At 30.6% G+C, this 15,469-nt stretch overlaps 1 protein-coding gene across 1 annotated transcript in view; it reads left to right on the top strand.

Moving 5' to 3' along the window:
- The first annotated feature begins 239 nt into the window (after positions 1-239).
- LOC114329663 (isocitrate dehydrogenase [NADP], mitochondrial) overlaps positions 240-15,469 on the top strand; it is a 78,229-nt gene continuing 62,999 nt past the window's right edge. The window contains exon 1 of the mRNA XM_028278844.2: positions 240-486. Coding sequence (XP_028134645.1) covers positions 387-486 — 100 coding nt within the window. The 5' untranslated portion in view covers positions 240-386. The remainder of the gene's footprint in view (positions 487-15,469) is intronic.

Genomic DNA, 15,469 nt, shown 5'->3' with positions numbered 1-15,469 from the left:
GACTCGGACTAAGTATAAAAATGCTTTTATCGTCATTATAGTTTTGTATTGTTATTAAGGAACATTGGAACAATGGAAGTTTATGCTTTTTCCTTAAAAATGTATATACATTCACAAAACAAGTACCAATGCATTCTCTTCTTAATGCAATTTAATTGATCTTTGATGTCAGGCGCCATTTATATTATCAAGCTTGTGTAAACGTAGTCGTATCGTAGTATACTACCGCTCGCTGCAATGATCCCTCCATTTCATTATCGCCAGCTTTCCGTCGGTATCCGCCTCCCCACGCTGCACAAAATCGTACCTTTTCCACTGCGTATCGAGTCAGACAAACCGAGTTCCATATCAAAAATTTATAAGTTCATCCTAAAAGTGAGGTTAAAATGGCCGGTACCCTAACAAAATTCTGCAAAAATTTAAAAGATGTGTCTGCCGTTAAAAATGGTGTTCTAGCGCCTGCTGTCTACGTTCAAAATCGCAACTGTAAGTATTGTTTTTGTTTTTTTTTTCGCTAAATATGTAATTATTATCTCATCCTCGTTTTGGCGAATACTTGTGGACTTGTGTAATAGGTAGCTCCCGTTTTATATTACTTTTTCTTGTATTTTAATGCTCCATTCATTCCAAACAGAAATTCGAAATTCACACCTGTTATCTGCATTTTTTTTTAAATTACTTAATAATTAGCGCATTAATTATGTAAATTAAATTATTTGTTTTGATGATTTTCATATGAGGATCGAATGCATTAATATACATTGTAACTCGCTTCTGGCTTTCACTCAGACAACTGAGACAACAATAAATGTAGGAAAAGGTCCAGATTCCAAATATGCAACGCTCATAAACAACACCGGCCCTTCAGATTTTTTTAATTTATGATGTCGGAGGCAAGATAAAACAGCTGCTGTTAGATTATACAGGGTGGGTCAAAACTAATTTATATAAATAGGTTTTTCGTTGCTTATTGTTTATTTTAAAGAAAGGTTGTAGGCAGTGGCGGCTCGTGATTTTTTCAATAGGGGAGGCTATACCTAACTGTAAATTATCTAGACAAATTTGCACTAGCAAAAAAAAAATCCGCAAAAAAAATCTAATTTAAGGCCCCATTTTTTGACCATTTTTTATTTAAATTTTATAATATCATCATAATTCATAATTATTTTATAACATCATATCATTTTAAAAATAGTTAGTATAATTGTAAAAGTGTATTACCAAAGTTTGTGTCGTTTATTTGTTAACAATTCTATCTCTGTAAGTAGATAAGCATATCAAAATAAATACAGATTTGAAGTTTTGCAGTCCATACAGGTTGAAGGTTTACATTGTTTAAGATACTCAACTGAATTTTTTTAATTCTAAAAGCGGCTTACTCTGCGAATGCAAAACACGGTAAATTACCGATATTTTGCTTTGCATTACAGATATCGGAAAAAGTTATTTAAACAAGTTGTTCCAAATATTATTCTAATCCCACATAATAAATTTCATCACAAAATTCGCACTTTTAGTTTTTTCATTATTTGTAGTCAGGATCCTAAAATCAGCAGAGGAGGCTGCTGGCCGAAAAATCTCACTTGCCCGATCTCCGGGCAGCGTGTGCGTTAAGCGGTGTGCAGCTCTAAGGAGACCGGGTCTCCTTAAACGATCCTTAAACGCTGCTGGGCTACGCGGAGCATTAGCAAGTGAGATTTTCCGGCCAGCAGCCTCCTCTGCGATTTTAGGATCCCGACTACAAATAATGAAAAAACTAAAAGTGCTAATTTTGTGATGAAATTTGGTATGTGGGGTTAGAATATTATTTGGAACAACTTGTTCAAATAACTTTTTGCGATATCTCTAACGCGAAGCAAAATAGCAAAGTAAACAAAACAGTGTAGCGTGTGTAAAAAATTTATGGGGAGGCTAAGCCTCTCTTGCCTCCTCTGACCAGCCGCCACTGGTTGTAGGGCTTATTATTTATCAAATTACAATAAACTTTTTGTTTATTTATATGTCTGTATAAAGCTCAATTCCAACGACGCGTTGAAGGACGTGTTGAAGCAGGGGCGTCATTTGATAGAGTCAGGGGGGCATTTGCCCCCCTAACCCTGAAAATGACTGAAATTTGCAAAAAATATATCAATTTCGTATTATGTTTGCATATATAATGTATTGTATATATAATATTTGCCCCCCCTAGCAAAATTTCAAATGACGCTCCTGTGTTGAAGCAGTTTACCAATAAACGTTGACTGACAAAAAGAGCTAGAAAATAATAATAGTGAAATGGAAAATGAGCACAATTTGCAGTGTGGTCGGATTTTTTTTAAAATTGGTTAATTCATACAATGATAAAAATCTTAACACAAGGTAGCTCAGTCGAGCGGGGGATGTTTTAGCACCTGTATGTTAAATCTGATTCTCTTTGAACTGTACCATTTAGGTACATCAAAAATAGATCCACGCTCCTCAGGACAATAAAAATAGGGTACAGAAGCAATAAATTAGAGTTTGGTATTAGCTTAACACGGCACCTGCCACGTGGGGTGCTATCAGCACCCCATAACACATTTTCATCAAATATTTGGTAATTTCAAGTTTGCTAACCATGCTGTGCGTCATAGTAGCTTTCTATAATATTATATAGTATACAGGGTGAGTCATGAGGAGCTGTACATACTCCTACCTCGTATAGAGGCCCCTATGGGGAATAACAAATGACCATTAAAAAGTGTCTGCTCCCATTGTTTAATAATATACCGGGCGAGTTTCGCATTTTGACTGAAATTTATATTCGTCATAATTTTTGAACAGTCAGATCGATGTGTCTCTTATTTTGGTCAATCGTTACACTATTACCACCTAATCAACTGATTTATTCAAGCTAGAAAAAATCAGGTCCGGCTTTAAAAAATTAGTTCGTTTGGGTCTTAGAAAAAAATTCACCTTGTATAGGCTTTTTGAAAACTCTAATATTAATTTTACAAATTAGACAAATATGCAATTAAAATGACATATTTATTTTTTCCCCACACGATTACTTAATTTTTTATAAAAAAATCAAATTTGACTATGAATTAAAAATTTGGTAAAGTGAATCTAGATTTAAAATTTTAATTTTTTTAAACAAATATTTGATTTATGTTACCACCCAATCAACTGATTTATTCAAACTAGAAAAAAATCAGGTCCGGCTTTAAAAAATTAGTTCGTTTGGGTCTTAGAAAAAATTTCACCCTGTATACTCTCTTTGAAAACTCTAATATGAATTTTACAAATTAGACAAATAGGCAATTAAAATGGAATATTTATTTTTTCCCCACACGATTACTTAATTTTTTATTAAAAAATTAAATTTGTCAAAATCGCAATTTTACATAAAAATAAAAAAAAATAAATAACGTTTTTCTTAAAATTAAAACTTTCTTCATTTTTTTTCTATAACACGTAAACTCTTTGGACTCTATAGCTTCACATAGACGTGATCAAATAGATAAATTTTAAATTTTTTCACTTAATTTTTGCGATTTAACTTTGCAATTCACGAAGCTGCACCTTTTATTTTTAAAAATTCATAACTTTTACGAGAAGAAGACTGAAAGTCTACAACAATAATTGTCATAGTCGTCACAATGGTAAGAGATATGTGCTGTAAAAATTTCAGAATTTTTTTAATGGAACGTTGTAGCGAGTTATACCGTGATTTCATCTTTTTTTTTTTCATTTTTAGGTTAAAATTTGATTTTTTAATAAAAAATTAAGTAATCGTGTGGGAAAAAAATAAGCCAATTTAATTGCCTATTTGTCTAATTTGTAAAATTCATATTAGAGTTTTCAAAAAGCGTATAAAGGGTGAAATTTTTTCTAAGACCAAAATAAAATAATTTTTAAAATCCGGGCCTGATTTTTTTCTAGTTTGAATAAATCAGTTGATTGGGTGGTAACATAAATTAAATATTTGTTCAAAAAAATTAATTTTTGTAATAAAAGTAAATTTTTTTTAAATCTATGGTTCACTTTACCAAACTTTTATTTATTATTCTTAGTCAAATTTAATTTTTTTATAAAAGTAATCATGTGGGAAAAAAATAAATATGCCATTTTAATTGCCTATTTGTCTAATTTGTAAAATTCGTATTAGAGTTTTCAAAAAGCGTATACAGGGTGAAATTTTTTTAAGACCCAAACGAACTAATTTTTTAAAGCCGGACCTGATTTTTTCTAGTTTGAATAAATCAGTTGATTGGTTGGTAACATAAATTAAATATTTGTTAAAAAAAATTAATTTTTGTAATAAAAGTTAATTTTTTTAAATCTATGGTTTACTTTACCAAACTTTTAATTCATAGTCAAATTTGATTTTTTTATAAAAATTAAGTAATCGTGTGGGGAAAAAATAAATATGCCATTTTAATTGTCTATTTGTCTAATTTGTAAAATTCATATTAGAGTTTTCAAAAAGCGTATACAGTGTGAAATTTTTTTTAAGACCAAAACGAACTAATTTTTTAAATGAAAGAAGTGAAAGAAGTATATTAAAGTGTGTAAATGTATTTTAATTTCCTTAGCTAAGCGCTTTCGACATCAAAGTCATCTTCAGAGCTAATGGTCAATATATAAAAAGTACCGGCTACTTAGGATTGTATTTTCTTGCATCGCATTAAGAAATTTTGTAATTCTGGTCAACTGTACAACTCTGGCTGATGAAAGCTAGTTTTAATTTTTAATTTTTCTATGGTAAAACAATAAGAACAACCACTGGGACGATACATACATATAAAATTTTTTCATGGTACAGGTTTTACCCAACCATTTTGAAGTGATATGAGCTGGCGACTGACTGTACAGTTGACCAGAATTACAAAATTTCTTAATGCGATGCAAGAAAATACAATCCTAAGTAGCCGGTACTTTTTATATATTGACCATTAGCTCTGAAGATGACTTTTATGTCGAAAGCGCTTAGCTAAGGAAATTAAAATACATTTACACACTTTAATATACTTCTTTCACTTCTTTCATTCATTTCAAGTGTGTACAAAACCTATCAGTCTTTCAACTAATTTTTTAAAGCCGGACCTGATTTTTTTCTAGTTTGAATAAATCAGTTGATTAGGTGGTAATAGTGTAACGATTGACCAAAATAAGAGACACATCGATGTGACCGTTCAAAAATTATGACGAATATAAATTTCTGTCAAAATGCGAAACTCGTCCTGTATATTATTAAACAATGGGAGCAGACACTTTTTAATGGTCATTTGTTATTCCCCATAGGAGCCTCTATACGAGGTAGGAGTATGTACAGCTCCTCATGACTCACCCTGTATAATATAGCATATAGCATAGATCTGTTTGGTTTGAAGTGGTTATTGGGTGTCATTTGTCATTCTGAACTTGTAGCTCTAAAAGTCGAATCGGGGTGTCATCATCTGGCAGTTAGTTTTAATTTTGCTTTTGTGTTTTTGATAAACAGGTCAGATTTACATTTTTTATTGTAATAATTGATTTAAATTATTAATATAGTCTCTATACTCAGTCAATCTTAAGTTTTTTTTAGATATTTTACTTCACTTCATTTATTATGGGTTGGTTGGTATTATACTATACTTGCTAATTTTCATTATTAGAGCCTATTTTCAAAACATGAAATTTCGATTTTGAGTTTAGCAACAAACATGAGGTATACCGCTTAATTTAAACTTTCACATTACAAACGATCTCATTTTCGGAGTTTTGAAGGTGTCGCAACAAGGAAAAATATTTAAAAAATTAGAAATATGGTTTTTAATAAAATACACACAAAATAGAAAAAAAATATATGTTGTCTTAATTACATCGAATGTAAAAAAATGAATTCTGGGAGTGAGGCCATTTTACCTGTCTTAATGGGGAGTACTTATCCTTTAATTTATATATTTTTGTCTATTAATCATTTTTCGTTAGACATTAATTAGTATATTATGGAATACTATCCCTAACAGTGGCGTAACAAACTCCGTCGGGCCCCCCCCGCAGAATTTGAAATGGGGCCCCTTTTAACCTGGGAGCAGTCGCGCCGTTAGAAAAATCCAACTTTTTATCATTTTCCGTGATAACTTAATGAAAAATTTTGCAACATAACTTTCCACTTGTAAGTGCCTCGAAGAAGACTGTAGTAATGCTAATGATTTTTTTTTAATTTTTTAATTTCATTTTTATTTTTTTTTGTGGAATTTATGGCTTTGGTGGGAACCAATTAGTTTTAAAATTGTTAGAAATAGATATTTTTAACATAACAAGCAAACAAAAATATTATAAAATTGAACTTTGTTTTAAATTCGTATTGTTAGATTTTGTTCTACGTGCGACTGCTTACGTGACAGAAGTGAGCGCGACTGCTCCCGCGTTAAACAATTACTAAATACGACTTATTTAACAAAAACTTTTTTGTGTTAGTTTCACTGTTCATAACAACTTACATTTCTCATCTTTATTGGTATACACCCCCATTCCAAATAAACAACTTCTTTTGTTGTTTTCTGTACAACTTACCTACAATACATTTAATAACCAGCTTTAAAAATAGTAAATGTTAAAACAATTCTTTCTTGATTTCTTATACAATGTGTTTGCGTAGCTTGGAACCTATGGGAAACTTTTTAATTACATATCTATATTACGAAAAACAAGTTATTTTTCATAAAATGCTCTGCATGGTATAAAACTCAAGTTGCAATAATCAGATATTAAATTTTATTGATTTCATACGAGGTATATCAAAAAATATTAATTTCGCTCAATAGTACCTATACCAACTTTATACTTATTTTACAATATTGACAAATTTTATTATAAAAAGTTGTTCGCAATTAAATACTATGTTTAAATATGCAATTATATCATTCCTGTTGAAATACCTATTGTGAACTAAAAAGGTACTTAACTCTTAGAGAGAAATTCACATTTTTCGACATAGCTCGTATGAAGTTGGTAAAATGTGATATATTACGATTGAATCTTCGTTTTGAGATAATGCACAGCTTTTTATAAAGAATCTGATAAGAATTTTATAAAGAATTTTTTCGTAAATTAAAAAAATTAATAATAAAATAGTTATTATAATTGTAATAAAATGATGTTGGTTATCGGTAATTTGAGAAATATTTGGAAAAATTAATTTTTTATTTACAAGGATGTAATTACATATTAAAATTAAAATCGTATATTGTTAAATATATAAAAGTACTTTATCCTTGAGTTAAATTCCTATTTTTTTACTTAGCTCGTATAAAATTGATAAGCTTTGATATCTGATGGTTTATCTGGCTTATTTTATATCTCAGATTTAAGACCATTCAGACCATTTCATGAAGAATAACTTGTTTCGTAAAATTGATAATAAAAATGTTTCCCATATGGTTCGAAGACACGCAGACATACTGTATAAGTGCTCAAAAAAATTTATTTTGAATTTTCAAATTGTGATGTCTGACAGGGCCGTAACTACCATTGGGGCAACCGGGGCAGTGCCTCGGGGCCCCCGGCGAAGGGGACCCCGCGATTGTAATCGCGTTATACTGCCTATATCCAATATAACGCGATTTAAAATCCTACATTATAGCCGAAGAATGTAAGTAACATTATATGTAGTATATTTTTTAAGAAAACAGATAAGATGTTATATTGATGGTAAATATTTAGCTTAAAATAATGTGATTTCAATTTTTTTTATGTTGGTCAACTAAAATAGCAATATGTGGGTAGGTACAGGAAACTTCAGTCATGGAGTACATTAAAATGCGTTTTCAAGTGGTTAAATATCAATTTTCCCGGACTCCTTCTGCTGGGTGATTAACCCCAGACCCCCCGGCAGGGGGCCCCCAGATCACGTTTGCCCCGGGGCCCCCAACATCGTACTTATGGCCCAGATTTAATGACATATTCGAATTCAGCATAATCAAAAAGCAAATAGAAACATTTTTAAACAAAGTAAAATGATGAATTCACCGATATCTTTAAAAATTATTTAATATAAAACAGTTTTATTGTTTAAAGAATTAATAAACAATTAGAGGCATCTGTGAGTAGAACTTTTCACTTTAAGATAAGATATATAAACTAACCAAAAATGTTTTAGAAAAATATAAGCTTGTTTGATTTTTTCCGAAACCGAAACAATGCAAGTTTTTCTACATTGACTTCCCTAAAGCGTAAGTGTTATAATTTCCTTATCTTACCGTTTATCTGTTGAGAGATTGTCCAATGATTACACAAGAAAAGTCGTCAATAATAGTTAAATAAATGCGTACCAAACTGATGCAACTATAACTGTAAAACAACACAAACATAAATAACATTCAATGCAAACAACCAATATGAAATTACTGGCGATAATATTGTATCGAAATACTAAAAGTAGGTAAGGAACAGAGAGAAAGAGAACCCATTTTTAGATCTAAAAATATTGTTCTTAAATTCGGCAAATTGCAATTCTAACATCTTTCAATAGTCACGTACAAAGCATTATATTGTCTGCTGCCATAAAATTTCGGTAGGCCGGTAGGAATTAAGTTTCTAGATATTATGAGATGATTCACTTGGCAAATACCTCTAGTTAGAAATTTTTAAGTTTTTAATTTAAACAGACAACGTAAAAATAATATAACAATAACAGATTTTTACATAATATCAGATGACAAGATGGGGCCCTTAAGCGATTGGGGCCCCCCCGCAAGCTTCATGCTGCGGGGCCCTCTGTTACGCCCCTGATCCCTAATGAGAGTGATATACCTCCTCAAGATAAGAGTGTTGAAAATTATCGGCAATCCAATTGATCTTATTTACTTAAGATACACACTGTTTGGTTTGCGTGATGGATGGGTAAAAAGACAAGCACTATTCAGTCTCCATGTATGATCAATCATACAGAAATGATAGAGGAGATGTATACATAAGTTTGAAGGTGTTTTTATTCTATACCGTTGATTGGATTTATTTGGATGATTTTTATTTAACATTATCGGTGTATTTCTAAAAATTACCGTAAATACCAATGTTTTCTGGGAAATATCAACGTTTTATCCATATACGGGGAGTCAAAATAAAGTTGTGTGTTTTCATCTTATTTTGCAGCACCCTGATAGATATATACTTTCATCTTTTCTCAACATGTTCCTTAAAAAAATATCTCGATATCTCCATTACCAAAAATTATACAAAGGTTGTTACCAAAAATTATACAAAATCTCTTGAGTGAAACCACAAATTTCAAAAACAATAAATTATTTAAAAAGTTCAAAATGCGTTTGGACATATCTGCCATCATCATCTCTGTCATCATTTATAAATTAGGGGAAGCTACATGGAGTGAATTAAGTAAATTTTACAGGGAGGTACTAAGAATAAAATTGTATAAAAATTTATATTGAAAAAATAAAAAAAAAATCATAAAAAAAATTATACAAAAAAAATTAAAAAAAAACAAGTAAAAAGAAAACAAAAAAAATAACAAAAGAAAAAAAAAACAAAAAAAAGTATAATAAATTATAAAATTAAAAACAGAAAAAGGTTAAAAACACAAAGAAGGTCTAAACCTCCGCGGTGTCGAACCGGGTTGAAGCCTTAGCGCTGTGTTAAAAAAAAACTTATACAGGGTGGTTCATCTTATTCGCCTCGGTCTCTGTACGGAAAACCACTTGATATTTTAAAAAAATTTCTTCACAGAAATATACAGGGCCTTTAATACTACAACCTAAAAATAATGTGAATTATACAGGGTGTTCCAAAAAAGAGTGGTATATCAAAGTTATATTTTTTCTTATGGAATGCCCTATATCTGATGACATTATTGAATCGACCTTAAAAAATAAGCTATACTTTCATAAGGGTTCCTTATACCTAAATTCAGGGTGTTTTGATTTATTTCGATTTTTATAAAAATGTAAGATTTTAGAAAAAAATAAATATCTACGAATCTAAGAAGCAGTAACAAATTATTTCTTGGATCTTAATAATAGACTATTTAGCTTACTTAAACAGATACTTATTGCAATAAAATTTCTTACAGGGTGGTCAAAATATGAGATTGTTCTATTAACAAATTCAAGCTGTAATAACTTACTTATTTTAAATGGAACATCCTGTATCTTACTAGTCTAACACGTAGAAAATTTACTTAGCTTTCAATTTGTACTAGGGTTTCCTATACCTATCTTTTTACAGGGTGGTCAAAATATTAGATTGTTCTATTAACAAATTCAAGCTGTAATAACTTACTTATTTTAAATGGAACACCCTGTATCTTACTAGTCTATCGAGTAGAAAATTTACTTAGCTTTCAATTCTTATTAGGGTTTCCTATACCTATCTTCCTTCATTTTTTAAATATTTAAAAATTTCCTAATTTGTAAGCTGTAAAAATTAAAATTAAATACCTATGTCGTGGTTATGTACAACACATCACCAACACCGGCAATATACTTAAATATCTTAGTCAAGATAGTTTCATTAATAAAATTCACATTTTTATCATTTAATCACACAGAGTATTCTTATTTTAAATGACATACTCGATATTCTATTCTTTATAATGGAAGATATTTAAAATCTCTTCAATTTCATGTTAACATTCTCAATACACATGTTATTCTCTAAATATAAATTCCCATGTTATTCTGTAAATACCCATTTTTACATATTTTTGTACAATAGGCTCATTTTCGTCAAAGTAGCCATTGCATTTAATTGTTTGTAATTGCGATTTAAAGATTCAAACAAAAAGTGGCGTTCTTAAATTTCCTTAATAACCGTTGGGTTAAGATATGGAAAATACTTATACGGAATGAAATATAATTTAAATATCTTCCAGAATACGGCATCTAATATAGGGTATGCAGTTTAAAATAAACATATTATTCAATTTCACGTGTAGGCCAAAATCAACTAAAATAATACAACACTCTGTGTGATCACCTGATAACAATGAACATTTTATTAATGGCAGTATCTTATCTAAGTATATTGCCGGTGTTGGTGGTGTGTTGTACATAAACACGACATACAGTCGGAAAAATTAAAGAATACCCATGAACGAACATATAAAACACGCTGTATTTTCCTGTCACCGTGTCACAAAGAAAATTGTCCAGTGCAAGTACATGTAACAATAATTATTAAATGTACTTGCGCTGGTCAATTTTTTGTGTGACACGGTGACAGGAAAATACAGCGTGTTTTATATGTTCGTTCATGGGTATTCTTTCATTTTTCCTACTGTAGGTACTTATGTCATTCTAATTTTTAAAGCTTAAAAATTAGGAAATCTTTAAATATTTAAAAAATGAAGGGAGATAGGTATAGGAAACCCTAATAAGAATTGAAAGCTAAGTAAATTCTCTACTCGATAGACTAGTAAGATACAGGGTGTTCCATTTAAAATAAGTAAGTTATTATAGCTTGAATTTGTTAATAGAACAATCTAATATTTTGACCACCCTGTAAGAAGATAGGTATAGGAAACCCTAATACAAATTGAAAGCTAAGTAAATTTTCTACGCGATAGACTAGTAAGTTACAGGGTGTTCCATTTAAAATAAGTAAGTTATTACAGCTTGAATTTGTTAATAGAACAATCTCATATTTTGACCACCCAGTAAGAAATTTTGTTGCAATAAGCATCTGTTTAAGTATGCTAAATAGTCGATTATTAGGATCCAAGAAAGAATTTGTTACTGCTTCTTAGATTCGTAGATATTTATTTTTTTCTAAAACCTTACATTTTTATAAAAATCGAAATAAATCATAACACCCTGTATTTAGGTATAGGGAACCCTTATGAAAGTATAGCTTATTTTTTAAGGTCGATTCAATAATGTCATCAGATATAGGGCATTCCATAAGAAAAAATATAACTTTGATATACCACTCTTTTTTGGAACACCCTGTATAATTCACATTATTTTTAGGTTGTAGTATTAAAGGCCCTGTATATTTCTGTGAAGAAATTTTTTTAAAATATCAAGTGGTTTTCCGTACAGAGACCGAGGCGAATAAGATGAACCACCCTGTATATTTATTAGTCTTAAGTATTAGCATTTAGTTTTTTTGTCAATTTCATTATTTGTAATTTAATTTAAGTTGGTTAGGGCCATGAATGTAGAGTATACCTGCCGGTCAATTTAATGTTTCCACCTCCTTTTTGTTTTTTTTTCTTTGCTTTTTATTTATTTCAGTATCTACCTATGTATGTTTGTACGTGCATAAGTATTATGTATGTACGTAATCTTATTATATTTGGAATATTGTAGCAAACAGTAATTTATTATCTATCGTGGCTGAATGGATCAAGTAATCCAAAGCCAATAAAGAAAAAAAATACATGGAGTGAGTCTAATTTACATAAAAGTCGGAAAGCTGGGTTGCCAACACAATAGGGAACATCCTAAATGCACAATTACCGTATAAAGCATTTAATAGAGAGTTATGAAAAATCCAAAATAGTTCAAATGTATGTACCGGGTGTCCCAATAAGAATGGCTCTCGGCCATATCTCAGGAAACGTTTATAGTAGAGCTTTGAAATAAAAATTTTTATAACAAAAGTTGCCTCAGGAAAAGCCTGGAAATTATTTTCATAATTGTGGGTCCACCGCTAGAGGGCGTAATTGAATATCAAAAATAAAAAAATCTAAATTTTACAAAATTTTCCTAATGAAGGGGCACTGGAAATCCGATTATTGTATTCTTCATCAAATTTTGCGCATATTTGATTTAACAAGTTTAACTCTACCTTTGAAAATAAGAGGTGGGCGTGAGTTGGATCCTTGTTATGAAAAAATGGCTGTAAGTCCGGTTCTGCTAAATCAAATTTTGAAAACTGGGTCTTGTTGAAGACAGATCTTTTTCTTCAATGTAAGCATGATAATTTTGAACCATCCTAATAAGTAATAAGCCAGCTGGGAGGCGTTATTTAATTTTTTTCAGAAATCTAGTTTTCTTTGGAAAATATTAAATACAAGTATGCATTTTTAATCATACTTTATAAAATTAGATTAAATTAGCAATAGAATAGCGAAAACCGCATGTCGATACCTTTTTTCTATCTCAAGATATCTCGAGAAACGTGTAAATTTTATACATCACTGTTACTATCACCGGTAAACTAAGTTAATGAAAAGTAGTGTGCTGTGGAAAAAAACAAAATAACATTTTCCAGATATCAACGTATAAAAATATAATTAATTAAAACAACAATATAAAGAGAAACAATACTATTAAAATTAAATATAACACAAAACAAAAAGAACTACTTAGTGACGACCTAAATATTCAAATTGTTGCCCATCATACAATACTCTAGAATACACTATCCAGAGAATACTAAACGCCATTCAAAGCATATCGAGAGCAGAAATTGAGACTGCTGTTCAATCTACTCTTGAAAGAGTAAATGTTTGCAACGAAAATGATGGGCAAAAATTTGAACATTTATGTCATCACTAAATAGTTGTTTTTATTTCTTTGTAATAGGGCTTTTCAACGCTTCTCATTTGTTTCGAGCCTCTGTCATATGGCATATAATCCGTGTATAATATTAATATACGAGATATGAACGAGGCTCGAAACAAATGAGAAGCGTTGAAAAGACCTAATATACGTTGACAGCTGGAAAATGTTTCTTTGTTGTTTCCATAGCACACTACTTTTAATGAATTTTGTTTACCGGTGACAGTAACAGTTATGTTTTTAAATTTACACGTTTTGTAAGATATCTCGAGATAGAAAAAAGGTATTAACATGCGGTTTTCGCTATTTTGTTGCTAATTTTGTCTAATTTTGTAATATGGTATTAAAAATGCATGTTTGTATTTAATATTTTCCAATGAACAATAGATTTCTGAAAAAATTAAATAACGCCTTCTAGCTAGCATATTACTCAGTAAGTTGGTTCGAAATCATAACTTTTACATTGACGAAAAAGATCTGTCTTCAACAAGACCAAGTTTGCAAAATTTGATTAAGCTGAACCGGACTCACAGCCAGTTTTTCATAACAAGGTTCCCACTCACCCCCACCTCTTATTTCCAAAGGTAGACCTAAACTTGTCAAATCAAATATGCGTAGAATTTTATGAAGAATACGACGATCGGATTTCCAGTGCCCCTTCATTAGGAAAATTTTGTAAAATTTAGATTTTTTAATTTTTGATATTCAATTACGCCCTCTAGCGGTGGTCCCACAATTATGAAAATAATTTCCAGGCTTTTCCTGAGGCAACTTTTGTTATAAAATTTTTTATTTCAAAGCTCTACTATAAACGGTTCCTGAGATATGGCCGAGAGCCATTCTTATTGGGACACCCGGTACATATAATAATTATATGTAAATAATATACCAGAATATATACTAGGTATGAAAAATTATGTGGTTTAAATCACTTTCAAATTCCTCTAGAGCGTAAAATTAGCAGTCACTTCCCAGCTTCCCACACCTTCCTTGATCTAGATTTCCAGAACATTTCAATTATAACACTTATCTCTTGTAACATTCTCAAACTGATGGTGATTGGACGACCTACTGCGATGGCGGGAAATCCCAAATTATTACGCAATTCTGCAACTCGAAATGCATTTAATTGATAACTGTTGATGAATTAGTAGTAGTTGATGACATTTATGTAAAAGTAGGGCAGCGAATGCGTTTTACTAGATGCGTATTTATCGACTGCAACACGAGATAATTAGACTACAACAATCATTAATCTTCAAGAAAACAAACATGGTTGCAGATGAGATTTGGGTTAAAATTAGATGGAAAGTAGTGATGTAACGAATATTCGTATTCGCATTCGCGCATATTCGAATATTTTTGCATATACTTATTCGCATTCGTGAAATTTGTGCGAATGTTTTGCGAATATGAATATCAGAAAAAAATAATTTTACTATAATAGGTTAATAAAATCAAAATCTATTCACTTCTCATCTTTTTTTTAATAAGAAAGGGTAATTCAACCTCGTCTAATTAGGCCAGGAACCGAAGCTTTTCACCTCTCAATTTTTACAAAATGGATCGATTTGCTTCAAAATTTGAGAATAAGTAGTGGATAGTCCAAGGATCAAAATCTATATGATTCCGAAAGGCGCTTTTACCATAGGGGTGGTTGCCACCCCATCTCGGGGGTGGAAATTTTTTATTATATTTTGACCGCAAAAGTTGATAAAATCATTCTAGGCACAAATGTTCTATACATTTTTTGATAAAATTAATAGTTTTCGATTTATTCGCTATCGAAAGTGTTAGATTCACTCAATTTTTGCCGTAGAAAATTTTTTTTCAAACCAGGTTCTTAGGAACTAAAAAATAACCTACAATTTTATATAGAAACATTTTTTCATATCTCTGATGCTAATTCTGAACAAAATGGTATTTTTTACCTAACTACAAAAATTCGTTATTCGCTCCAGTTTTTTAAAAACTAATCATTCTAAGCCAGTCAAACT

Source organism: Diabrotica virgifera, chromosome 3 (genome assembly GCF_917563875.1).
Source record: "Diabrotica virgifera virgifera chromosome 3, PGI_DIABVI_V3a".
Lineage (NCBI taxonomy): Eukaryota > Metazoa > Arthropoda > Insecta > Coleoptera > Chrysomelidae > Diabrotica > Diabrotica virgifera.
The sequence above is the reverse complement of the archived record's forward strand: the minus strand, read 5'-3'. Positions and strand labels throughout refer to the sequence as shown.